The sequence below is a fragment of the Erpetoichthys calabaricus genome, chromosome 2 (genome assembly GCF_900747795.2).
Source record: "Erpetoichthys calabaricus chromosome 2, fErpCal1.3, whole genome shotgun sequence".
NCBI classification, from domain to species: Eukaryota; Metazoa; Chordata; class Cladistia; order Polypteriformes; family Polypteridae; genus Erpetoichthys; species Erpetoichthys calabaricus.
Window position 1 is genome coordinate 127,450,625 of NC_041395.2, and position 27,931 is coordinate 127,478,555.

Here is a 27,931-nt window from a genome sequence, read left to right on the forward strand (position 1 = left end):
TACATGAGGCCCCTGTTGTTTCAAATGAGTTACATTTTAAAGCTGATGGAAAAATAAAACAAGTTAGAACATGTACACATGGCTTTGCTTTCAGATGCATTTATTAACTTAGTAAACTGATATGAAAGTTGGAGAATTTCATATTTTATTAGTCTGTATTCACATTTATGCTCATTAAATATTTTTGTCATATTCAAAAATAAAAGTGATAATAGGAAGTGTGTGTTAGTAGACTACTTTTAACAGTACTTTACATTATTATGCAGTTAAAAATGTTATCTTAATAGGCATGTGGTGGCTCAATAGCTTTTATAGACAACTGATTCCAATTCAAGTGATGTGAAAATGGCATTGATTAATGAATGTTAGTGGTGGAGAGTCTGTAATTAACTGTTATTCAATTTTCTTAAATGTGACATTTTTGAAAGTAAACTTAATAGAGAAGTATCCAATAGTTACCAAAAGAAAAATATGTTCCCTGTCTAGCTTTTAATATTAGATAAGAGCAAGTAATTCATTAAAATTATACAAATAACTAAGATCTTGGAAAAGAACTGATCTATTGTGTAACAGAGAATATCAAAGGGTGATACCTACCTTTAAGATTTTAATTTCAGCCTCAATTTACACAGAAACAAAAGCAGCTCTTTAGGCATAAATAAACTGTAACCCTAACTCAGCCTCTGTCATATGTTTAACAATAGAATTCCCAAAGCCTATGAAAAAACTTGTAATCCCAGCCCACCTTAAATCCCTTTGCACCTCTCCATCAGTGTTTTTTGTGTTGTAAATGTGTCAAGCAGAAAGTAGCCTGCTATCCCATCCCCCCACCCACCGCCACAGCTGAATTCACAAACAAGGTTCTCAGTGCTCAGTGTTTATCTTGGAGTGAAGTGCTTGGAGTTGTAGAGGGTAAATAATATATCGTTATTTGGAATACATACATTTCATGTGTGTTTCGTGTCTACAGCAATCTATGTAATCACATCGTTAAAACAGAAACGTTTTTCTTGTTTTAGTAATAAATGACAAAATGTAGACATGAAGTGTATAATGTATGAAGCCTGAAGTCCAAATATCAAATAAACACTTTCACAAAAGGTACAAGTACAACAAAACAAGTGCATTTTTATTCAAGAATATGACCTAAGAAAAGAAAGTGGGTTAGGGTAGGCTATTGATACGACAGCTTGTGTGGTGCAGTGGTAAGAACTGACTGCCAAGTTTACTGTTTTCAGTAGTGAGCTGCTCTTATTATTATACAATAAAAACATTCATTTGATTTGTATCTGTAACAGCCAGTGTAAATTTATAGTACTTGTAAAAGTTAGCGTTTTTTTTCAGTTTCATTTTCTCAGTCACATTCACGCTCCCACAAAACCCAAACCTTGTTTTAAAGGTGTGGTATAACAAACTTGTTGTGTTATACCACCTTTTTATTTGAAAACAGTGTCAGATCTTGTGCGTGAACGAGACTGGGACTGGGAAAACTGTGGATGTGGGTGTGCGTGGTGTGCATGACTGGGAAGGATTATGGATGTGAATTTTTTATTTTATTCAGTTTTATTCTTGAGTGTTCCTGCTCACGCTGAATTAGTATGTACCTTCTGGTCCATGATATCAATGCTACACTGACAAAAAACAGAGATATAGGTATATATGATATTTGGAATAATTCATTTTATGATCTGTATAGTGCATTTCGGAAAACTCTGTTGCACTAATGCAACATTATATTAATTTGCATACCTTCATGTGGTTGTAGTCAGTCCACGTTTTTTTTTTTTGTTTTTATTTGTTCCCGTTATCTTGCCCAGTCTCCACATTTTGGTGCATGGTGGTGTTTCTTTTGTACTCCAGGAGATGCAGAGGACAGAATAGTACAGAGAGGTCAGTTCCACGCTATATACAATCATCAAATTGAAATGTTAACAGTTCCCAAAGGACTGTCCTTTCTACATTTACGACATGTTTACCTGTTGCAATGTACACACCCCTCTATGCTGTGGTTCCTATTACACTGGGCCTTGAAGCCTGGAATGAAAAGTTTGTTTTCAAGATGAAGGGGCCCACAGAGATTGCTTATGTATAGGGCCCAGAAATCTGTGCTACACCCCTGGCTACCACAATAGGTTTTTCTTGCATTACATGTAAATGCACCTAAAAGGGTTAATCTGAACAATGTAAAAATGGGGATTTAACACCACTTAAGCTTACAAAACACAGTTGTGACTTGTGCCCAAGACCACCATTTATGTAGAATGCTATTCCCAGTGAGTCTGTCATAGCACTTTGCAACAGTGGGGACAGTGCCTGTGTATGAAAGATGACAACCATTGAACAAACAGGTGGAAGTACAATGCATACAATGCCCAGAAACAGAGAAGAATCTATTCAAAACTACTAGAGTGAGAAGAATAGGGAAGAGCAATGATATCCTTAAAAACAAAAGAAAACGGGGTTTTTAACAGGACAGAGTAAGGGCTCGTTGAACTTTGGAGCCAGCATGAAGGAAGATTAAAGATCTTGTCTTTGTCATACCATGACAGAGTGGACAAAGAAAAAAAGATGTTCCATATCAACTGGCTGCCACATTATGTCAACCTGGTGGGACTTCCATGGCATAACAGGAAATCTGAAACTGTGCTGAGAAGTTGTAAGGTAGTCATGTGTTATGTTGTCTTTTGCCAGTTCTTTAAGCATAATCTGACATCCTAAAAGGCAATAAGATCCAGTCACTGCACTTTTGTACATTTTGCACAGATGGCTTTCAAGTACTGTTATATGTACTGTTTCTGTTTAAGGTTTCATCAGTTAGTTGCAAAATGAGTAAGTGAAAGTAAAAAAAAAAAATTAGTCTATAGTGTCTAGCATTTTGCTTCACTGAACAATGGCTTGAAATTGCTGCCCTTAGTTCATGAGAAAAGCTACTGCAGTGTGTACTGTTTAAAGTCTATCATGATTCAAATGTGATTTAACGTACAGTAAATAAAGCTGGTTTAATGAATACAAGTAATGTTCTCCCATCCTGGAACTGGCTTAAATTATTACCATAACAATGTAATTTTGCATGGAATTAGTTTTGGTGATACTCATACAAATAGAACACCAAGACTACCACAACCTACAGAAATCAGTATTCATCATTTTTCAAAAATCCTCAAACAACAAGTTTAAGAAAACAGCCAGTAATTTGGTTGCATGTTGATAGATGTAAGCCATTTACCATAAAGAAGGAGTATGAACAGAAGAAGTGTGAAGTGCCATGGGTCAGATAAGATATTTAGGTCTTTATGTTCCTATCTGGAAGAGTATAGTGAATCCACAGGAGGTGGCATCCTAAGATTTTAGACACTGCATTAACTTGTTCATGTTCTCAGTGGGCATATTACAGTAGCACAGAGTGATGGTGAAACATCAAAGCACTTTGCATAACAGACCTCTGAAAAGGGGACATTGATACTCTGACACTCATATCTTATTTATCTGTCAAAAGAGAGTAGCCTTTGGTGCACGTTTTTGACTTTAAAGGACCCTTTGACTCTCCCCATATTAAAATGTTTTTTTTAACAGTGCTGTCCAGGAGCCCAAAATTCTCTACAACCTACAAACCATTATATTCACAAAAAGAAATTGCATTATCCTTGCAGGAATTTGTAATTTCTCACAAACCAATTCACATTTCGTTTACTTCTACCATCTCATTAGGTTACAGAATTAGTAAACAAACGTCCAAGCTATTCAATTATCATCATGACACATTTTAATTGTGCCAACCTAAAAAACAAACTTGAAAAGTATAAAAGTGTGTTAGGTAAACATGTACGGAGGAGGAGGAGATTCGTGATCATTGCTAAAGCACAAAAAACATGCCAGATATTCTCATCTCTGACATCTCACCTTCCTATGTCATTATGTTCACATACTTTGCTGGTTGGTGTTTTGGGAGAAACACAAGTTCATGGTTGCTTCACTACTTGGTCCATCCAAAAAGCAATTAAAACTAAACTCATTTTTTTTTTGTGAAAATAAAAAAACAAGTTAAAGGGATCAAGTGTGTACCACATTTTCTGTTACCATCACTAGCTGGCTTGATTTTTTGTTTTTGGTTTTATGTCATGAAATGAGATCAAAGTTACATCACAATTTGGCTAATTCATTGAATGAGGTGAAAGGTTAACTTTATTTCCTAATTTGTCTAATTCGGGCAATAGTATTTTCTGCAAACTACCCTTTTGGAAGCTACCACTTCAAAGGCCATTCCTGTGCAATTTTACTTTTGGAAACTCTTATTTCCTGTTTTTCCCATCGCATGTGAACCCAGCACCAGTCACCCATGCTGCAGCTGCCCTAGTTCTGCTGGACAGGTTGAATGGCTTCTGGTGACAAGCTAAAACAAAGGCAATAGTCTGATGGTTAAATTCTCCACCATCCTCAATTCCCCTCACCCTAAAGACCCTTTCCTGGCCTCTCCTTTTTGCCACCTTATAACCCTCAGAATCCAGTTTGCCCGTTTTTCTCCTACAAAATCATCCTAATCAGAATATAGCAGGCCTGTCCTACAGTGATGAAGTAGTGTGCTGATCAATTATCTCGGTTTTCACTCACATATTCAAAAAGCTCCTGAATCACAGTTCACATCTGTTTCAAATCCTATACCATTGTCTTTGTTCCTAAGAAGCACTTAATAACCATTCTCAGTGGTTACAGACATTGTTGAGCTTACATCCGTCACCAAGTTAACCTTTGAATGACCGATACTGTACTATTTTGGACATTTTAGGAATTCACGTGTTGAGTTTTAGGAGTGCATCTGGAACCAACAGGTCAACAGAAGATGATGTTAACATGTACATCCTCACTGCATTCTGTTGATTTCTTTGGGGTGAACGAAAGAATCATATTTGTGGAGTTGAGGACTACATTAAATACTTTGACACTGTGGATATCTTCACACATGATTATCTCACCTGAATTCTGCCTTAGGTATCCTCAAGAGAAATGGAGGACAGTGATGTTGTTGTGCCATTATGTGTTAATCTCTGGTGCTCCACAGGGTGGTGTTATTTGTAGAGAACTCTTCCTACTGTAATCACCTATGGGGAAAAAACACAGAAATTATTGAAATATGCAGTGTAAAAAATGTAGGTGTTAACCCCATGTAATGCTCATTGTTTGGGCTAGAAAGGAAAAGGAGAAGTTAAAATCATCTAGATAGGTGTGAATTTTGCTTGTGGTGAAATGCCAGTTATTTCACAATTTATTTTCGTTAAGAAAAACGATTTAATTCAGCATGAACCATTTTGCTCATCTCGCTCATCTCTGCTGATGGCTTATTGGTGTAGGGATACCAGGGACCATTAAATGGATCTTCAGTCTCACATATATCTTTAGAACAAATATGGAGATGGCCTTAACCCTGAAAATAATAATGGGGTTGGACCAAAAGTGACACCAGGAAGCTGCCTCTGGATAAGAGATAGGGAAGAGGGGGCCAGGACTAAACTGGCAGGCAGAAAAGAAGTCAGACAGATAAAGGAAGTGTTAAATTAGAATGAACATGTGGTGTGACGCAGTGCTGGGAACCTAGATAACTGAAGAAGCCATCCCACAAATATTTAAAAACAAAGGACTTTAGAATGTCCATGGAGGCTGATTTTGCCTTAATTAAGTAAACCTACTATCCATTTATTAAATAAAACTTTTGTTTAATCTAAATCTATATTGTCATTTTTTTGTTTTCCCAAAAAGTATACCAAAATAATATGTTAATAAAATGCTTCATTCAAATTTTATAATAAACACTCTCCGACTAATGCCAGTTAATTTTTGATGGGTGTTCAGTACATGGGTTGTAAGTAATTTTTGTTTTAATTATTGGAAGCCATGTGAATGTTAAATATTTGCACTTTGCGACTTTCAGGACAGCAATACACAAAGCTTCTTTCTAGTACACAGAGGACTGTTGTTGGTATGGTGAAACCGTTCCTTCCTCTATCTGATCTTATTTGCTACACGTTACCTCTATGTGTAAACGCATCTGGAGAGCATATACAATTACTGTTTTCCTCTACGTCAAGTGATCCAAACAAATCTTTCATATTTTGTATATACTTGGCAAATAAATGTGACTCTCATTCCAAACATCATGAACTGCATCAGCATGCATAATGTGGCCTGCAATCCACATCATGGAATAAACATCAATCCTATAGACATAATCTGTAACAACAAAGGTCAGCAGTGCCTCCAGTTTGACGTCAGGAATGATGAAACCATCAGAAACAGACGACTTAGGAACACTAAGACATGGGTAGTGCTATTGAAGTCCAGAGGTGAATGAAAGTGAAAAATACAATGAATACTCATTTAAAAAAATCGGATTAGCAGAATTGAGGTGTGAATGAAATTAACATAAAATCAGATGTTGCAGTGTAATGTGGCTAATAATCCAATTGATTCAAAGCTGTAATACTTTTTGTTGCATTGCAACTCTCCAAATGTAATTATTTCAGGATGATAGGTTAATTCCTGTAACAATTAAAGCACATAAGACTACAAATACAATAAAATGCATCTTAGTGCAGGTATCAGAACAGTATTCTTCACAAAGCAGACTTTGAGAGGCTACTTCCTATCCTTGGGTCATTTTCCATTAAAACACAAAGCTCTTTGAAAGCTGCATGTGTGTCTGATTAGACAGCACTTGGATCACCTCCATCCTTTCTCCAGCCGTGTGCATTAAGTGGCTAAAATGACAAGAGTCCCAGGAATGATTTACTGAATCCGGAGATGTAACTGTCATTGTAATCTTTACTCCTGTGTCTTTTCTGGTTTTCATCTAGATTTAAACCAGTAGTGCTGACGAAAGGCAAAAGAAAGCAGAAAGCCATTCAGCTCAGTTTGGCTTCGTTCTTTACAATAAAGAGCTGGAAACAATAAACATCTTACACATGCTAATTCTAACCTTATGCTTCAGTCTCCTTGGCATATTCTTGGTGTGGTTTTCCCCATTTCCAATATGGATTTTCACCGTTACATGATTTAAAATAGGTATCGAAAGATTATTTCTTCACATGAGCACGACAAGGGTGAGAGAACAAAATATGAGTGATAGTTTTGAATTTTATTCATCATTGGAGTTTTAACATTTCTAGTGCCTTTTGTCCTCTTTGAAGACAGGAACTCTGGAGCCAGTTTTAGCACAAGCTGCTGATAAACTTGATGAAACTGCATTATCAGAAGTGCTTGGCTGTCTGATCAGAGGCCATGTGTTGCTTAGCTTCTCTGTGTGAACCAAAGTGATATGTATACAGTATGCATACATACAGAGAGCTGGGGTCCCAAAAGGGAACTCACTGTTTAACTGCAGTATGTCGTGAGACATAAACAATAATTTGTCTTCACACAGAGCTGGTGAAGATGTCGGTATTTGTCGTAAGATGTTTCAATGCAGTCGTCAGATGGCAAAATAAGTATCTATAGATGTTATACACTCCTGTGGGCAGAGGAAGTGGCACAATGGGTAATGCTTAGCTTTGGTCAAAGGTCTTCTTCCTGGGTGGCTTCTTCCTGACACTTCCTGCACATCCACAAACACTGGCCACCTATAGCTCCTTTAAATTGGTCCTTATTAAAGAAGAAGTATGGTAACATGTAAGATAATGTAAAAAAAATAATTTTTCACTTTACTAATTTTCATTGTGATTTATCTCAGCATGGCTTTTATTTTAATTTAACTGATGTTTACATATTTTCCTATTATCATAGTGGTTTTCTCTTTGTATTATGTTGTCATTCTCACATCCAAAAAATGGCGTCATATGTTGGTTGACGACTCGAAATTGGCTCTGGTATGAGTGACTGTGGGTGTTTGCATGAGTACACTTTACAATGCACTGTTCTGTTTGGGAATGCTGTTAGGATAGGCTCCAGCTACCCATGATGACATAATGGATGACTCATAAAAACAAGGAGTTCATTTTTGATTGAAGAAACAAAAAACAATGCATGCCTTTTTAATGATATGAGTTTGTGGAGTACAAGTCAAGAAGAGTTATGCTTAAGCTGTATTAACTCAGTTCTACATCTGTGTAAAGGCTTTTTACTAAATGAAATATATTTTTCTTTTTGGGTTTTGAGGGTTTGTACTCCCACAAATGAATCTGAATTATTTATTTTGTATAATCATTTTCTCTGGAACAGACTTAATTTTGATTATAATTATGTTTACTGTTTACTGGAACTCCATGCAGTCTGTCTCTGAGATTACAGGTAATTCTCTCAAACAAACCTTAGTGGTGTTCTGGTGTGGTATTTGTTACTAGTCACAGAATAGTGTGACTCCATTTTCTACTGTGATTCAAAGGTATTCATAACAACAACAACAGCATTTATTTCAATAGCAAAATTTATATATAAATCATGTAGCTCAAAGTCCTCTAAGCACCGCATGTTGTCTGTTTCAATCTAGGCATAACAATCTGGAGTGCAGTTTTGCTATCCATATTAGAAGAAAGACATTAAACCACTAGAGAAAATCCAGTGAACTTCCAGAATTGGAGGGAATGAGCTGTGAGAATGGATTTGAGCTTAGTGTATTGAGTTTGCTTATTCTGAAAAAAATGGTGTTCTTATACACAGATATACACAATGATATTGTACAGTATATTATATATAATCCATGAGATAACACAGATGAATCTCTTAAGTGACAGTGAACACCAGATACAGGATAGCCTAGATGTGAACCATCATATGATGATCATAATGACCAATGCATAACATAGACCACAATGCAGAAGCAGGCAGCACTTTTTTCAAGTCATTTATGAAAACAAGCAGGTTATCCATCCCACTCCTGTTTATTTTTTATTAACTCTGACCATCTCGACTGTATCATTAAAGCTTTTGACATTTTTGTTAGCTTGGAATTAGTGATTGCCAAGCCAGCATACATTTCTTCAACTGTACTATTTTTAATTAACAACCATATATTGTTTTCTATTGTTCACAAAGAGAAATAAAATAGGACTACCTGTCTGTATAAATGAGTATGTATAGTAATAGTACATAAGTTCAAAAATTGTGTTTTTATTTTTAAGAATGTCAGAATAATTCATTATGAATAGAAAGTTGAAAATCAAGAACTTTAAAAAGTTTAAGTATTTGACCCCTTCTTGGTTTCCTTTATTGTTGCAAATATTTCACTCTGCATTCCACCAAAATCTAATATTACAAAAAGGGTACCAGAGCAAACAAATAACACTTTTTCATCTTTTACTTATGTAATTTATTCAATGAACAAAGTGCACAGTGTACAGTGAAAGGTACAATATAATTGCCTCTTTACACTTACTATATATGGTTGTGCAAAGTTTGAAGCCAAACACTGCCTATAATTTAATAGAAATCTTTCACATCACTGTAATGGAATTTTGGCCCAGTCTTCCTTACAGATTTGTCTTAATTAAAAAAAAAACATTGGCACATTTTCAGGCATCAACTGCTCACTTCAGGTCATGCCAGTGCACTCATGTTGGGTTTGAATCTGGAATAGGCCAGACCAAAACTTCAATTTTTCTTTATCTTCCCCTGAAAGTATTACACTCCAGAGTCCATTAGCAAAGGCCGGGATCCACTTCAAGTGCTGTGCTTCTGCTGGGAGTCAACCAGATAAACTACCTTTGAAAAAGTTGCACAGATCAAACAGAGCAATATGGCAAGACTCACAACCCCAGTTTCAGTACCTTAGCAGGTTCCAGAGAGAGGTCTGTACTGTATTCTTTAGCCCTCTCATCATTTCCTCTGAAAGGGCTGCACGGCTCAAACCTGAACAAACATGAAAGACTTATTCCAACATAGCCAGATCGTTACCATTGAAAGAGCTAAACAAATAATGGGTCACTCAAACAAGTACAGTGGGGCAGAGGATATTAATAAACAAGACAAGTTTCAGAAAGGACATATTTAAACTGTAATCATTACTTAACCATGTTTGCAGAGAAACCAGGCACTAAATACTAGCAGACAAAAATAGAGGTAAAGATACAACCTGAACGCTTCAAATCAGTGTCTGTGAAAGTGAGCTTGACCTTAGTATAACCACAGAGAAGACCATTCTTCCTAATTCAACTGAGGCATTCTTTTAAAGTTTCCACCAAATTCAGGCCATAGTCTTGGTCTATGTTTCCATCAGGGCACATTTTAAGTAGTGCTGCACTTTTGTATCATGATTGCTTAGTGTGGACTCAGGACTGCCTACACCCTTTCTCTCATACTAACAGTGCACTGTAATCCCTCTGTTTTCATGTGCTTCACATTTACCTCTCTCCAACCTCAAATGCCATTGCAACTGCACCTCTCAATGGTATAGCATCTACTACATGCCAATGGAGATGGCTTTTGATGGCTATTTTGAACAAGTGACAATACTAAAAATCAGTCAACTGAGAATTTACCCTTGGTGGTCTAGCTCTTCTATCAACCTGAAGTTATTTTAAGCTAATTATGAGATACACATTAATCTACAAAGTTTTTAAAAGCCCCCATTTCAGTCTTCTTACAGGCATATACACACTGGTTAGTTTATCTGAGCTTAAACATACTTCTTAACTTTTGGCTTACATTTGGATATTTCCCACAATTCCCTGTATTAGCATGTTTATTTGCATCCCATAATTCTACATTGTGTTAAAATGCATTGCTAATCCCTTCAGTTTATTTAGCTGATGGTTCAAAAGAAGAACATATCTAGTGCAGTGATTCTCAACTGGTGGGTCACGAACCTGTTTTCAGTGGGTCATGGGCATTTGCCTGTCAGTGGCAATAATGCCCGGTAATGCAAGTTGACAACCGCCGTTTCACACCATAGAAGAAGACCCGCAAACTTTGTTTATATATTCTAATGTAGTATGGTGAAATGCAGGTACAATGCAGAATATATTAGATGTGGATTTTCTTATACTGACAACAAAGGAGGACAAAAACCTCAGTGTGTTTTGTGCAGCGAGGTGTTGGCATGTGAAAGGGTGAAGCCGTCAAAACTGAAGCGGTATTTGGAAACAAAACACCATTATCTCAAAGATAAACCTGGTGAATACTTCAAAAGATGACTTCAAGACCTGAGGACATCACAAAAGTGTCTTACTTCTTCGTGCTCAAAGCAAGAACAGGCACTCTGTGCATCTTACCTGGTGGCACATCGTATTGCAAAGTTAAAGAAGCACCTCACCATTGCAGAGGACCTCATCTTGCCTGTAGCTATGGACATGGTCAGAGAGATGTTGGATCAATCCGCAGCAGATAAACTAAAAACTATACCTCTGTCAAATGACACTATTAGTATGCGAATTGAAGACATGTTGGATGACATCAAACAAAAGACCACAGCTCGCATCAAGGCAAGTGGTCATTTTGCCTTACAAATGAACGAATCCACAGACATAACAAACAAAGCAGTTTTACTCATTTACGTGAGACATATGTGGGACGGGGACTTACAGGAACAATTTTTCTGCACAAGAGAGCTCCCTACTACTATGACTGCAGAGGACATTTTCAGCTCTGTGGGCTTGCATTTGTGTTCAGTGGGCCTAAGCTGGGACATGAGCGTTGGTATCACAACTGATTGCGCTGCCTCCATGGCAGGAAAGAACCCGGGGGTCATGAGGAGAATACTTGAGAAAGCTCCAAATGCAACTTGAAACCATTGTTTTTTACATCGGGAGGCCCTGGCAGCAAAGAATATGGTACCAGTGCTTTATGGAACATTAAAAGATGTCATCCAAGTGGTAAACTACATTAAACAGAGTGCAAAGAACACCCAGTGTTTTCAGAAACTGTGCCAAGATCTTGGTAGTGAGCATGTACAGGTGTTGTATCATGCTGAGGTACGCTGGCTTTCGAGGGGAAAGGTACTGTCCCGTTTTTTATGAACTATGAGCTGAAATTGCACTTTTCTTGCCCAGAACAATTCACCTCTTGCAGACCTGTTTAGCAACAGAGGGTGGCTTGCACACGTTGCTTACCTCACTTATGTGCTTGAACAATTAAACACATTAAATGTGTTTGTGCAGGAGAGGGGGTACAACATTATTGAACAATATGACAGATTCAATGCTTTCAAAAAAAAGATGTTTCTAAAAAGATGTCATGTTTCTAAAAAACGACTCGACATGTTCCCCTATGCCTGTCATGAGGGACAGAAACTGGATGCAGGAAAAAATGTAATGAGGAAAACGATTATGACACATCTGAATAAACTTCTTGAGCGGTTTAGTGACTACTTTCCCAAGAGGGATGATGAATGGATACATGACCCATTTGGAATCGACATGGGAAGCGTCACCTTGCCAAGAAACGAAGAGAGTCAGATGGTGGAGCTATCATGTGACCTAAAATTGAAATTCATGGAGATAAGCCTCTCCCAGTTGTGGTGCAGTACTGTGTTGAGCGAGTAACCTCGTCTTGCCACTCCAGCAGTAAAAATCCTGCTACCATTCAGCAGTACCTATCCCTGAGAGTGTGGATTCTCAGCTCTGGTTCAGCTGAAGACAAAACACAGAAACAGACTGGACATTGAGCATGACCTCAGAGTTGCTTTGTGTACTGTAACTCCAGACTTTGAGACTCTTGTCAGGAGCAAAAAACATGCCTAGTTCTCCCATTAATTCCTCCAAACTCAGGTCTATAATATCAGTGTTGCACATAAGGTTGAAGTGAGTGTCGCTTAATTTTCTTCAAAGCACAATGTTTTCACCATTTACCTACTGATAAGGTAATCAGAAGAAAATTGAATTTAGTATACTTGAATCATTTTGTACTTCACTCTTTAATTTATTTCTCTTTGTTAAAAAAAAAACTGCTAATGAAGAAACTGATTTTTTTCCATAGTGCAGTGTTGGTTGTCATAGACTCAGTGAGTGAGGATTTTCTGGTAAAACTACATAATTTGAGTTTTTTTGTAAATACTTCTCAGTAGTTGCACTTTTTTATTTCATACTAGTTGATTACCCAGTGGGTTTCCTCACTGAGTGCAAGGGAAAAAAATAAAATGTAGTCTATAAGTTATTAAACAGTAAAACATTAACTTTTAAGATGTGAAGATATATTGAGCACTACTGGAGTGGTTTGGGGTAAACTACATTTTAAAGGCGCTATAACACAACAGGTAAGTAGTACAGCAGCTAAAATGTATTTGGATTATCTCTTGGTAGTAGATCCCTTGTGAAAGGCACTACACGACCGCTGTGGTATAGAAATTACATTTTCTATGTGATCATCCAAATTTCTGCTTGACAACCTTGCATTATGTGCCTGTGATTTACTTCTTAAAATAATTCATCACAAAAGGAACCTTGAATGTTGCGGGGTTTTAGTGACCCGAACTCACCTTAAGGGACAGTAAGTAGTAGTATAGGGTAATTTACAAAAGGAGTCCTGCTTCGATGGCGCTGATTACACTCATTTGCAAAGATTTCCACTCTACCAGGAGCCGACGGGGCACTTGAAGGGTCACAAACAGTGCGAGAAGAGAGGACACTGCCCGAAACTGCGAAGCTCTCGACCCCGCCAAGCAGCCCGAAATTCCGCGCCTCCCAGCGTCCACTTTGTTCTCACACGCATTGTTTACAGCTTGCCACAATTAAAAAGTAGAAAGACGCAAACTTGTTTTCCTCATCTCTTCTACTATCAAGTACTGCCAACTAAAAAAAAGTTACAATGTGGCAGTTTCCGCGACAGTCACATGGACGAATAAATAAAACTTCTCTGTCAGAACGCACTTTGCGGCGGATGGCTCAGCGTTGTAGTCCAGACAGGAGGGCTGGGAGAGGACAATGCAGGGTGCACTTTTATGGGATAGATCAGCATGTTTGTGTTTACTTCTTTTCAATATCAGTAAAATAATTCTCACACAAATAATAACAATTTGTAAAGACGATATAAAAATGGCGTCCACAAACGAAGTGATTAGTTCCTGTATTATAATATGTTCTGTGGTCATATGTAATTTCCATATCGCTTGGTCATACGTAATTTCCGTTTCAAACGTGAAAAGAATTTTATATATATAGATATGTGCATGAAAGCATTGTTGAGTCTGTTAAAATAGTTACTGAAGAGTTTTTAACAGTAGTACTGAAGAGTTTTGGTTTTAATTAAAATGCAGCTAATTGAATGTTAAAAGGGAATATTTCCCTCTCTGGCATAGCCACCTGCTGGTCATTTTGGTTTATCATTAGTTTTATCAGGTTTTTTTGTGTTGGCATACTGTGATATTCTATTCTACTGTCTCAGGTTCAAACTGCACCATTCTTTTCATTCAATAAATTTGAGAAGCTGAAAATTTTGAGTCACAGCTTGTCATTAAGGGATGATTGTGGGTGCCAAAGCCAGACCAGTTGAGAACCACTGATATAGTGGATCCTTTCTCTAAAGTGGTTTCGCACTTGGCTCACAAAGTCTTCTAAAACATTTACCCTTCTCACTAGCCCTTCAAACACTTGTCTTCATTCAGCTTCTCTCATCTCCCTGACACTGTGATGTCATCATTGGTCTCTTTTTGTCAGAGCCTTCTGTCCATTTATTTTCCCTTTATGTTAACTTTTCTGATGTGTTACTGGATTTTTATGCTTATTCATTTGAAATTTTCTGCGTACAATATACTGTATCCAGAGTGACAGTAGTGTTTAGACACATTAAAAGGAATGTTCACAAAGGCAACAGAAAAAGCGTTGAATGATTGTGCAGTCTTTATTTTATATGGCCCTTTTTAGTTTCATCAAAAAGGCTTAGAAAGAAAATTCTAGTAACATGAACTGAGGCTTTACAAAAACTAAATGTGTGTGGAATAACTGAAGATAAATTTGGTTGTTTTGAATGGTCAGTTTAAAGTATAGTTGAAATAACAAGAAGACCAAGGCAGCAAAGCCACAGACAGTAACAGCTTCTTTTCCAGTAGAAACGGAAGTACTGCTGGATGCTGAAACAAATATAATGTTCATGAAATGTGACATGGCAAAGGCCTAAAGATTTGTGGAATGTGTGTGCTTCTGACTGAAATGCAAAGATATAGCACTGGAAACTTTCCAGTCATTTACTGTAGGGATTATGAGAATGACTGAATATCTGGAGTAATCTTGTTTCAGGCTCTTTTTACAGTTGTTCTCCAGATGTTTGAGCTGTAGTCTGAATCTGAACACGGCTGTGTGAAACATCATAGCAAATTTATTAACGCTTGGAGACATGCACTGAAAAGAGACACGTGGTCACTGACCAACTGCCAAAATGGCTATTTTTTAAAAACACTTTATAATTCGTCCATGCTGTGTTATAATTTAGTTTTTCAACTGAGACGAGTGATGTTCTTGCATAAATCTTCCAAATGAATTAAGATTTCTTAAAATGTCCGTTCATATTTTTCTATTGAATTCAATTCATTTTAATTGTTTTGTGGTCCTTTCTTTCACCTTTGTACCATGTGGGAATCCCTCACCACCATCTCATGAACCGCCTAACTTTTTTATTAATGTTGTTTAGAAAATGTTATTATATATATATATATATATATATATATATATATATATATATAAGGTGTTGATATTTTTGTGACTAGGATTTGGCATGTTGTTGATGCCAACCATTATGGTGATCAGACTACAGCCCTGCTGTGGACAGCACATACATGCAATCCAATTGCCTGATCTAAAAAATAGTGGCATCTGGGGATGGTGCCTACATAGACCACAGCAACCTTAACACAGTATTATATAATCTGCATAACATCATGTACAGTAAATACTTAATGTAATAAATTATCTTTTATTGACTGCCAAAAATCCTGGTTAAAGCCGAGCATACTATATCATATAGTAACAGCTTCTCCTAAAAGAAAATCAAACCTGGGTACAAGCTGCTGCAAAATAACCCTAATATAAATATATTTGTTTAATTTAACAAAATTAAAAATAGTAATGAGCAAATATAGTTACAGACTAGATACAAATATGTTAAAGAACAAAATAATATAGTACACATGACTGTGTCTACTTAAAGGTTTGGATGGCTTATCCACCAGCCTGTGTCAATCTTTGAAAATATTGAGAATTTAAGCTTTAAAAATTGTTTATGTTCTGTAACATTTTACATTGTCATGTTGCATTTTACTTTATAAAGGGTGCTGTCCTGAGGTAGTTTGTAAGTGCTGACCTACTTTACAATTTCTCACTTATTTTTACAATTGGAGTATGGAGGTGGATGAAGTAATTAGCTTAGAGTCTCAGACAGTATCCACTGACCTCAGACAGTATCCACTGACCTATCTTGTTGCTTCGCCTTGTTGGCATTAACCTCGCACGTCACTCAGGCTCAGAATTCCATGTAATACCAGTTAACCCTGAGTTGTACTTGGGGTAACCTGTTTTGATGAAATATACAATGTTAAGGCCAAGTAATGCTCTGGATAGTATGCTGCTGCCATCTTGTGTAGGAAATAACATCATGATTCCAGAAAATTATGAATTTTTCAATGCTTTCTGCCACTATATGGTAATTTGTCAACTTGAGTGGGTCAGAGCCTTCAACCAAAACACACAAAATAAACGATAAGATGTAAAGCCAGTTTTAGAACAAACTGAAACTGAACTATAGGCGATAGTGATAACAATGTGAATTTGTCATCAGACATTAAAACACATAATGAAATTGATGCAGATGGCACTGCGTGACGGAACAACTGTAAATATGCCTGTTTACTTCAGATGGGTGAATTCATTGTCTTAGGTACAAGGCCACAGTGTCTGCATAAAATATATACTGTTTTACAATTCCTTTAGAATTTCCATTGTTGCTGTATATTTTATTTTTTAATTTTTTTAATTTTTATATAAGGTTACAAATTAATAGAAACTGGTTTTCAAGGAACAACTACTTGTTTCAAGAGAGCTCTCTAGTTTGAGAATAAGTTTATGTATGTATTAAAAGTCAATATACACATACAAAAAGATAAATATAAGGACAGGAGATGACAATGATAAAGAGTTGGGGTACCAACCTGGTCACGCAGTATAACTGATTTGCAAAGTAAAGACAACAAGCACACAATAATTGCAGAGACATCTTTTCAGATGCAAGTTCATAACAGAATTGACAAAGATGCTGGAGCTTCCGGTTTTCTGTCATTCTGTCAAGGAGAGGCAGGTCCAGGTGGACGTCAGAGGCTAGGTCTGTCTGGGCTAGGCAATCAGGGATGGCGTTCACCAGGACCAGGAGATCGAAGTTTACCATCTTAACTAACCTTTTGGGATTGTGCCAATCTGCTTATCGAGATCGTAATAAGCCCGCTGAGCCAGTCCCCTCAAGGACAGAACCAGAATGTGCGCCCACTCCATATGCTCCCAGTGATGACAGGTCGCTGTACACTCAAATACCAGAAAGTATTTCTCATCAGCATGTAATGGCAATCCCTGGGATGTTTGACTATGTACCTCTGCCTCAACAAACTGAGTCCGTTGTTCCCTAACCTAGACCTTTAGTGCCTGGAGCTCTATTGCCTTGACCTGATAAAGGGCTGCCATGTCCTGTTGCTCCATCATCTTAGCAACAATCCTGAAGACTACTCCATTGTAACAGAAAGGAGATGACAATAATAAAGAGTTGGGGTACCAGCCTGGTCAATTGATTTTCAAAGTAGAGAAAACAAACACACAATAATTGTGGAGATGATTTTTCAAACACAAGTTCAGGATAGAATTGACAAAGAATGTGGAGCCTCTTGATTTCAATCCTTCCGGTATGAAGAGGTGGGTCCAAGAGAGTGGACACTGGAAGTGATGTGTGATGGACGACCGGCTATGGACTCCGGTCGCCACCCCCAGGCCGCTAGGAGGAACCCTCCGGACAGCATGATGGTGCCCCGAATGCCAGCAGGGCCTCATGGACTTTGTAGTTTATATACACAGCCCTGCTGGATACCTTGGGGGCCACCAGGAGTCGCTGTAGGGGGGCTAGTGGGCTCTTGCGTGCCCTATAACCCGGAAGTGCATCACAGTCACGTGACCGGAAGAACCGACGTACTCCCGGGGTGAATAAGAGTACTGTTTACCCTGACCCGGAAGGAAACGGACTTGTGGGTTTTGCCAGGAACCATTTCCGGGTCAGGGGCTATAAAAGGACTGTGGGAAGCCCAGTACACTGAGTCTGAGCTGGGCGGTAGGGTGGCAAAGTGTTTGGGCGAGGAGGATTGGTTTGTTGGAGAGTTTGATTTATATGAGTGGGGTGTGGAGAGTGCTTTGTGCACGGTATTCTTATAAAATAAAGAATATTTATACTTTTACCTGGTGTTCAGAGTGGTACCTGAGGGTTCAAGAGGTGGACAAAGCCTCTATCTGTCACAAATGTCACGTGTTATAGCAGAGGTCTGCAAGGGGAGGAAGAAAAAAGGCATTAGGACACAGTGCCCACCCCTGCAGTGGCCGTAGAATTACATTTACTAGAGCCCTTCAGCTGTCCCCTATATGCACACATGACAACATATAGTAATTGCAATGAAGCCCACTTAATTAAAATTAGTCATTTCACCTTTGTTTAAATAAATATTTTAATATAAAGTGGCACAACAAAGTCAAGATCAGTAGTTTATAAGTTAACAATCACAGGATTGTTGGTAAAGGACAGACACTCTGTCCCATGTCAGTGCTTCAAACATGGCAGTTTTAGACTTTTTCTGGTTGCATTAAACTTGCATACACTAGAAATTTGCGCTGTGGCAATCCCTAATGGGAGCAGCCGAAAGAAGAAGACACTAGAAATAATGATGGTGTCAGACTGGTGCTTAAATACTCTGTGCCATCTTATAGCATGTTGAAATATTTATATTTAGTATTTTAAAATATATGTGGATTTGCCCTTAGATTCCAAAGTAACAGTATGAGAAGTTTTGTGTTATTATTCATTCAAACCTTTTATATTTCAATAGGAATCAAATTAGCCAAACAAAAGGTCAGAATTCCTTATTTTCATACCACACATTTTCTTTCTGCCATCTAACAATGAAATTGATGATTACCAACAAACCATCAGAAAAAATAAATTAGCAATCCAAGTGTCTTTAAACGATTTCCTTGTACCTGATTTCTTGGAAACTGCAGCATGAAAATAAATCCATTGTTCATTTTCCTGCATACTGAAATACTTTGCTTTTGGCAGGTTTTTCAGCTACTTCAAACAAATACTGATGATGTTAGAGGAAACATATCTTGTGCTAAGCAGATCTATTAAATTATCAGAGCCTTTCCAACTTTATATTATTATAGTTTTCTGTTTATGAATTGAAGATACTGCATACAAAGTGATATGTACACACACAAATTTGCATAATGATAAAAAACAAAAAACAATTAAACATTTCTAACAAGTCATTTTTTTGCCAATTTGTCCCACTGTAGTTCTTAATCAGGATGGCCAGCCACTTATTGAGGGCAAATTAAAAGAGAAGCAAGTTCGATGGAAATTCATCAAGAGATGGAAAACTCGTTATTTCACGCTGGCAGGGAACCAGCTACTCTTCAGAAAGGGAAAATCAGTAAGTATACATTCGCAATTGTAAACATTTTACTTATTTTTTCTTCTTGATTTGTTTTAGTTTGACTTTTTGTCCCGAATATCATCCATTCATTTAAAGAACCTGACAGTACTGAGTGCAAGGAAGGAATCAACTCTGGACATGTGCCAGCCTGTCACAGCCCATTTTTATAAGGCATATATTCACTATGTAAAATATCCTGTGTTGGCTGAATACTTACATTTTACTCTGACAATACATAATATACATTAAATTAGATATCTGAAGCAGGTTATTTGTATTATGCAAGAAACGCAGTTTGAAAAGAAAAAACACTCCAGCATCATGTTGAAAAGCCACTTTACATCACTCACACACACAGTTGCTCATAGTCCAAGACTGTGAAAGCCTTGATCTGGCCATTCCCCTCTGAACAACAACTTATTTAATTGTGCACTCCAATCAAGGTCTCTTCCCATTAGCCCCTGCACACTTCTGCTGATGGCTGCGAAATGAAGTCCTCCTTGTAGCACTGCCACAGGTTACAGCAATATACAACAACATTGTACTCCAAGAGCCTAATGAAACTGATCATTTTACTTTCCCATTTTTTTTTTATTTTTGGGTCACATGAAACACCTCCAAAACTGATATGACTGGGAACAAGATGCAGCTGGCTTATGTTTTCCCATCCTGAGCACTGTCGGCATCTCATTATGCACAATTGCCGTTATACTCTTCGTCACCACTGAGGTGATACATTATATGTTCAAGCACTAACACCTGCATGGGGTTGTGATTGGTTAATTTCCTAAGAAAATCTCCACCCTTTTTCTCAAGCCCTCCTGACTAAAAGGATGCAGTCCCCTTCTTTACTGACCTGCTCCCTGACACTCATCCTACCCATTCGGCCTATGAAGTTCTCACAGAGAGCTGCCTTCCAGTCCTTTCCGTAAAGAGCTTTCAGAACACAGTAATGGGCACTGAGTAATTCATAGCAATATAACAGATTTTTAATTTATTTTTTCAGTTTTGATTTTTGGGATTTCAGTAGATCCACAAAGGTTATTAAGATGGCCCCAGATATTTTTGCATCATGCACATTCTTTTATCTAGGGGGTTGGCTAAAACATAGAAAATAAATTATTAATCATTCCTTCATATGAAGCAGAATATCCTTACTAGTCTGTTACTAACTTGGGATTATGTGTTAGAGTATTAAGCCTCCATATTCTTCCTGAATACGTTTTATATACTATAATACAGTATAGTCTAAATTATATACCTCTGGTCAATTAGTTATTACATTGTTTCATACATACATACATACAATCTCTGATAAATATGTATTTGTCCTCACATTCATCACAGCCCAGTTGAATTCACATTGGGTTCATTGTCAAGCTCATCAAACCTTTAGGTCACCACATGTTCACTATGGACATTGGCACTGTCGAATTAGGAGATATCCTAGACCTGCTTCAACAAATAGTGATGATAATCATGTAGAGTAATGACATAAAATTATATCCCAAAACTTTATGGACTCCCCAGAATCCTCTGTTGTTGTAACCAAGTCCCCAATTGGTTTGTGTCACATTTTCTTTGTTTCTGGAAAATATGATAAAGGGCTTCTCTTTCAAGTGTAATTTCTCCACTGCTTGCCAGTCTGCTGCAGATGCCATATGGCCTACTGTAATCAGTATGGCATCCAACTCTGAGTTTTTGGCACACTTTTCATTTAATTTTTAAATGACAGGTACTATACCTGGGTTGACTTAAAAGATCTGGATATTTTACAGTTATTTGTATAATATGTTTAACAATTGTTCTATTTTTAGGTTAAGTGATTTGCTGAAATACATGAAATTAATCTTAGATATTCTTAATAAAACTCTGTATAAAGGTATAAGCTGAATCAAACTCATGCCCTCATGCCGATTACATACTAGCACTGCCAGTCACAGTAACATTTTGATGAAAATGTCCTTCACTCTGACTTATATGGAAATATTAGTGTTCCTTGTGAAACAGGGTAAATGATTTGTGCTTTTAATTGTTTGTGTTTCCACTCTTTTTGGCTAAAGCCAACAAAGTAATAATTAAATGTAAGGAGTAAAAATCAGTTAATCAAATTCAAGCTATTGCAAAAATGTAAAAAAAAAGAATCAAATGCATTGCAGTAAATGCCAAAAATAATACAATGGTTACTGGATCAATCTCTATATGAGTATATATATGTACTTGATTTGAGTTAGACAATGTTTAACACAGATTAAGAGTATATTTCATCCATTCATTATGTGAAAATCTAATTGAAACATACTCTTCCCAACATTGTTTCTCTGATTATGTTGTGGTGCAATAGTAGAAAGATATAGTTTGGAGATTGTACCTATAACTTCACCACAGTCTCTGCTGTACATGTAGGAAAAGAAATGCTTTGGTGGAAGATTATATCTGAGAAGGATGATTTATAGGAAAAGAAATGCTTTGGTGGAAGATTATATCTGAGAAGGATGATTTATAGGAAAAGAAATGCTTTGGTAGAAGATTATATCTGAGAAGGATGATTTAATATAAAAAAATCTAAAGTCCCAATACCGATCATATACCATTGTAGATGCCACATGGGCTGGATGGGCATCCCGGCAAGGAGAGGGAGCAGACCCAGAAGGAAGGACCGGAAAGGGTGGACAGACAGCCAATTAAAAAGAAAAGATATTGCTGGGGTTTTTTATTCCCCCAGCATGCTAGATGGCAGCAGCCCTGGTTATCAGCGCCCAGTGGGAAATCAGCAGGGCATGCTGGAATATGTAGTCTGGCAGTGCAGCCCTGCTGGGGTCATGGGGTGCCACAAGAGGGCGCTGCAGGGAGACAAGCTCCCTATTGTGATGGACTTCAGTGTGACCTGGAAGTACTTCAATGAGGTGATCGCCCTGGCATCGGAAGTACTCCCGGGTCTGTAATAAAAGGGACCGCACTCACTTATCCAGTCGAGTTTTGAGCTGGGAGGTAGAGAGGCAACACTTGACTGAAGAAGGGCAGTGCTGTGGTGAGAGAAATTATAGTAGTGTGAATTGTGGAGAAAGATAAATCTGTTTAGAGCTTTTATTACTGGTTTGAAGGTGAATAAACCAACCTTTATTTGAACTCAGGACTCACTGTATGTTTGTGTTTGGGGGTTTGGGCTCACTGACGCCCGGGTTTCCATCACACCATTTATTAAATATTGTGAAAATATATGATTGTATTGTACAGGTCAAATCACCAGAAACTTCTTAGTCTTTCAATGTGTCCTTCACTAGTACTATGCTCTAAATAAGTGCTGAAGCACTGGACTCCTATTCTGATTGCATTAAATACAGTGATCCCTCGCTATATCGCGCTTCGCCTTTCGCGGCTTCACTCTATTGCGGATTTTATATGTAAGCATATTTAAATATATATCGCGGATTTTTTGCTGGTTCGCGGATTTCTGAGGACAATAGGTCTTTTAAATTCTGGTACATGCTTCCTCAGTTGGTTTGCCCAGTTGATTTCATACAAGGGACGCTATTGGCAGATGGCTGAGAAGCTACCCAACTTACTTTCTCTCACTCTCTCTTGCGCTGACTTTCTCTGATCCTGACGTAGGGGGTGTGAGCAGGGGGGCTGTTCGCACACCTAGACGATACGGACGCTCGTCTAAAAATGCTGAAAGATTATCTTCACGTTGCTATCTTCTGTGTGCAGCTGCTTCGTGAAGCGACATGCTGCACCGTGCTTCGCATACTTAAAAGCTCAAAGGGAACGTATTGATTTTTGACTTTGTTTTTCTCTGTCTCTCTCTCTCTCTCTCTCTCCCTGCTCCTGACGGAGGGGGTGTGAGCTGCCGCCTTCAACAGCTTTGTACCGGCGGTGCTTCACATACTTAAAAGCCAAACAGCCCTATTGATTTGTTTGCTTTCCTCTCTGTTTCCTTTGAAGAGGAAGATATGTTTGCATTCTTTTAATTGTGAGACAGAACTGTCATCTCTGTCTTGTCATGGAGCACAGTTTAAACTTTTGAAAAAGAGACAAATGTTTGTTGGCAGTGTTTAAATAACGTTCCTGTCTCTCTACAACCTCCTGTGTTTCTGCGCAAATCTGTGACCCAAGCATGACAATATAAAAATAACCATATAAACATATGGTTTCTACTTCGCAGATTTTCTTATTTCGCGGGTGGCTCTGGAACGCAACCCCCGCGATGGAGGAGGGATTACTGTAATTGCAACTGGTGTGAAGAGTTGATAAGCATAAAGGGAAGACTTAGCACAGGATTTGCTGTTCATGGATATCCAAGTAATTAGAACCAAGTTCATTTCTTTCTAATTTCTTCTGCAATCACATGTGCATATTTGTAACCCAGTAGTGTAATACAAACTTGTTCCATGCTTCCCTCTGTTTTAGATCTGTAAAGAATTTCTTTAGCTTCTGTTTCAAATTCCAAATGAATGAAGCTACAATTATATCCATTTTTTAAACAAGAACTTTCTTGCAATATAATGAAATTAACTGAAAATTATATAAACATTTAGGAAGGATATTAATTTTAACATTAATAATTCTACCAGATTTAGTGAATTAAAGACATAAAGTGCATAAAGTCTTGTTTAATACAGACAGTATCATCAGGTTGCTAAATGTAATATTAACAGGCACTTTTAAACCATTATGCAACTATAATTCATAGAAATATGAACTTTTTTGAGACAGTTAAATAGCATTGTTTAAATTGATGTTGACATGCATAAGGAAGGAAAGGAAAGCTTGAATCTTGAATTATCTTGAATAACAAAATTTTGTATAACCCTTTTGTTACATTAAGCACATATGTAAGTGATAAGTACAGATTAATAATATTAAGCAAACCATAACATTTCTAAATATGTGTGATGTACTGCTTAGGTCACGTCTCCTCCTGTGGCATTGGGCTCATTGAGGCCAGTCAGTGGCCCCTTGGGATCTGCATTCGATCTGTTGTTCTTTCGGTATTTGTTTAGGAGGCATTATGTGCTCATTGCTGTAAAAAATCTTTTGTAAGACATTTTACATGTAAGTCGTCCAGAGGAAACGAGATAAAAATAAATGTTGGGCTAGAGATTGCCACAGACCTTCATGCCTAAAACCAGGACAAAAAAAAAAGCCATCAGGCCTTTTGCTTATTGCTGCTTGGATAGACTCTGCCTCCCTGTGAGCCAGAATACAGTAAAACTGGCATAGCAGATGGATGGATGACTTATGCATAAATTCTAGATATGCTAAATTATCAGTGACCAGAATACCATGTATTTTAAGATGTTTATGTCACTCATTTTTGTGACTCTCTTAAAATTAATCAGAATACTAAAGACTGAAAGGTGGAAGTGTAAATCTATATCTAAATAGTGATGTTAAATAAAGGTAGTCGTCACTCATAGACACCTTGTCTACTTTTGCAGTTGAGCTCCTATTTGCATAACAACATGACTAATTCAAATGGACATGTGTAGTAAGTATCCTTGACAGGTGGGCTCTGTATATAATGTTGTCAGCACAAGCTAATGTCTTTAAATGGTGTCAGTGGGCCAATTGTGGTCAATTCAATAAATCACATATTATGACAACGGATATGTAATTTTTTTTTTCTTTTTCAATGCAGGAAAACAAAAAATGCTTAATGGTTACCAAAATATACATATATTTAATAGAATACATTTCAATATAATAACTGAAAAAAGTGGCAAAAAGGAAATAGAATGTATATGTTGTATTCTAAACAGACCCTGTTGAAAGCAAATCTTTTTTGCATTACCAAGACACAATATGACTGATATTAATATTTTGGATGATGTCAGGATGAATCTTTTTAGCTCTTTTTCTTCAGGAGCACTAAAGATGTAGAATTGGCCATCAGTAATCACTTTCAGTTTGTCTGGAAACATGAGGCTGTATCTGATTTCAGTTTCACATAAACAATGTTTAATGCTGTACAATACAGGTTGTTTGCCAGCCGTTGAAGGGGGAAAATCTGGAAAAATATGAATGCAGTTATTTTCAAATATAATCTCTTTCTAAGAATCGACCACAAGTTTTCTTTAACTTGTAGTTTGATGAATTGGACAATCAGGCATCTCAGTTTTGAGGTATTAAAGCCACAGATGCCAAAAGCTGCTGAGATCTCAGTGTCTGATTTAAAGTCCTCAAGTTTAAAGTTTTTTTATTTTAGAAAATAATTTAGCTGTGAATTTCCCTGGGTTTGGTCTTTCATGGTTTTCAGGGAGAACTTCAATTCTGATATTGTTCCTTCTATGTCTAGCTTCCAGTGCAGCTAATTTATCACCAAGCACTTTTCATTCAGCTTCTAAAGCAGTTGCTTTTTTGTCAGCAATGGATGTGAAATGTTCAACTTCTTCAATACGAGTCATAAATGTTTGTTTAACTTTTTCTAGGTGATCACTGAGTACTCCTATTTTATTCTCGATTTTGTTCAAATTTTCATGTATTTTTAAAGCTTGTGTCAAATTTATTGTGTCAATTTTATTGCTTAAACATAAATCCTGTTTTTTTTTTATATCCTGAAGCAGCTTGTCTATTCTGCTGTCCATTCTGATGTCAACTCTGTCTATTCTCTTGTGTATATCCTCCTTTACATCATTTATTCTTTCCCCACATGCGGTAATCAATGCCTTCAGCACGGAGAGATCGTTTCCATCTTCTCCATGCTCCGAAAACAGAGTTATGTATCCTATTGGAGTTAATTCCATTGACCAACAGGGGATGTCGGTGAAAGTTCACATCAGGGATAAAGACACCATACTCAGTTCCAATGTCCCACTTGACCGATAAATTGTGATTGCCCACCTAACTTGCAGTTTTGCAGATTTGCTTCCACATTCACTGTCAGCTGCAGCAGATTATACAGTGTGTGGTCTGGGCTAATCCATCCCTTTGCCTGCCTCTTTCAACTCAGTCTTAGACTTCGATGTACAACAAACCTTTAGCTATCTTTTCCATCTCATTCTGACCTCTTGGTTTCCTGCTCATGCTTTTAATATACTTGTCTTCTCGGGTTGATTAAATACAGGATATCTCGAATAGATGATTAAAAAAGCTAAATAACACCGCTGCCAATGGAGTGCCAATTAGACTTCCATCTTGGATGAGACCAAACTCCAAATATGTTCATTTTGTAGTGTCAAAAGTTTTGATATAAGAAAACATACCTTCCGTGTTCCTGATGCATGTTTGTAACAGCAAATGTGATCTGAAAATAATAATTTTGTTGCATATTCCTGGTGCTATTTTTTTCTTGAGATAAGGATATGTTTTATTTTCATTTGTGTGATAGAAGTGTCTTACCTTGGAGGAGTTTCACATAATACCAGGCATGAGGCAAGAACAATTTACTCTGGTATTGCCCTTTGAGAGAAAACAATAGCCCTGTGGGTGAAAGGTTATAGCAGAATGTTGTTTGTTTTTCTCAATTCTAAAACTTATTGAGTCGAATGACAAAATAGACACTTGTCCTGAAAAGGACAAATAAAAATGTAATTAAGAAATCAGGAGAAAATACAAAAGGAGAGTCAAAGCTAAGGTCATTTGGCAAAACGTGATAACTATCAGAGCATCTATCCAAAATCAAAAACAAAAATTGCAGTCAGAGTACAATGCAGAATATCAAGAAGAAATTATGTAAATGAAACAAATGTAAGTGACTTTTTTTAACTTTTGTCCAATAGCTCAATGCCCAGGAGTTTGCATTGTAAAGTTTTATTGCTGTGTGGTGCTGACGAAACCCACCACACAACACAAGTCACATATTCAAAGGTCTTTGAAGCAATGGTAAACAAATGAGCCTAGTAACTAACATTAAAATGATCACAATGCATTCACAAAGGCAAGGCAAGTTTAAACTTAAAGCAAATACACATATATTCTAAAAATTATAACAATGATGTCCTTAACAATAAGATGTAGTTCGTTAGGTGTAACTACCATATATATTTGCATATAAGTCGGGTCTTGAAAACCGAAATATCGATTATAAAATCAGACCCCGACTTATATGCCCGTTCAAAAATGCGAGTTATTTTTTTTTTTTATATATCTTCTTGCAGTCTCCAATCTCAGAAACATTGAATTTTGTTGCAGCAGCAGCTCAGTTACCAATTTCTTTCACCACTTCAACGACTTTTAATTTAAGACCAGTTTCATAATTTCTTCTGATCGAACACTCCATCGTAGATAAGGGATGCTCTTACGATAAAGGTGTATAAGGTTGTGTGATACAAAAAAAACACAAAACAGTGCAAACTCTAAGGCACAATACATAGAAAAAAAGGCAGTGGGCTCCGTGGTTATTCT

General features: G+C 37.2%; 1 protein-coding gene across 1 annotated transcript in view; it reads left to right on the forward strand.

Moving 5' to 3' along the window:
* The window catches only part of veph1 (ventricular zone expressed PH domain-containing 1), a 234,384-nt gene that overhangs the window by 193,892 nt on the left and 12,561 nt on the right, over positions 1 to 27,931 (forward strand). Inside the window, exon 12 of the mRNA XM_028794493.2 lies at positions 19,446 to 19,582. Coding sequence (XP_028650326.2) covers positions 19,446 to 19,582 — 137 coding nt within the window. The remainder of the gene's footprint in view (positions 1 to 19,445; positions 19,583 to 27,931) is intronic.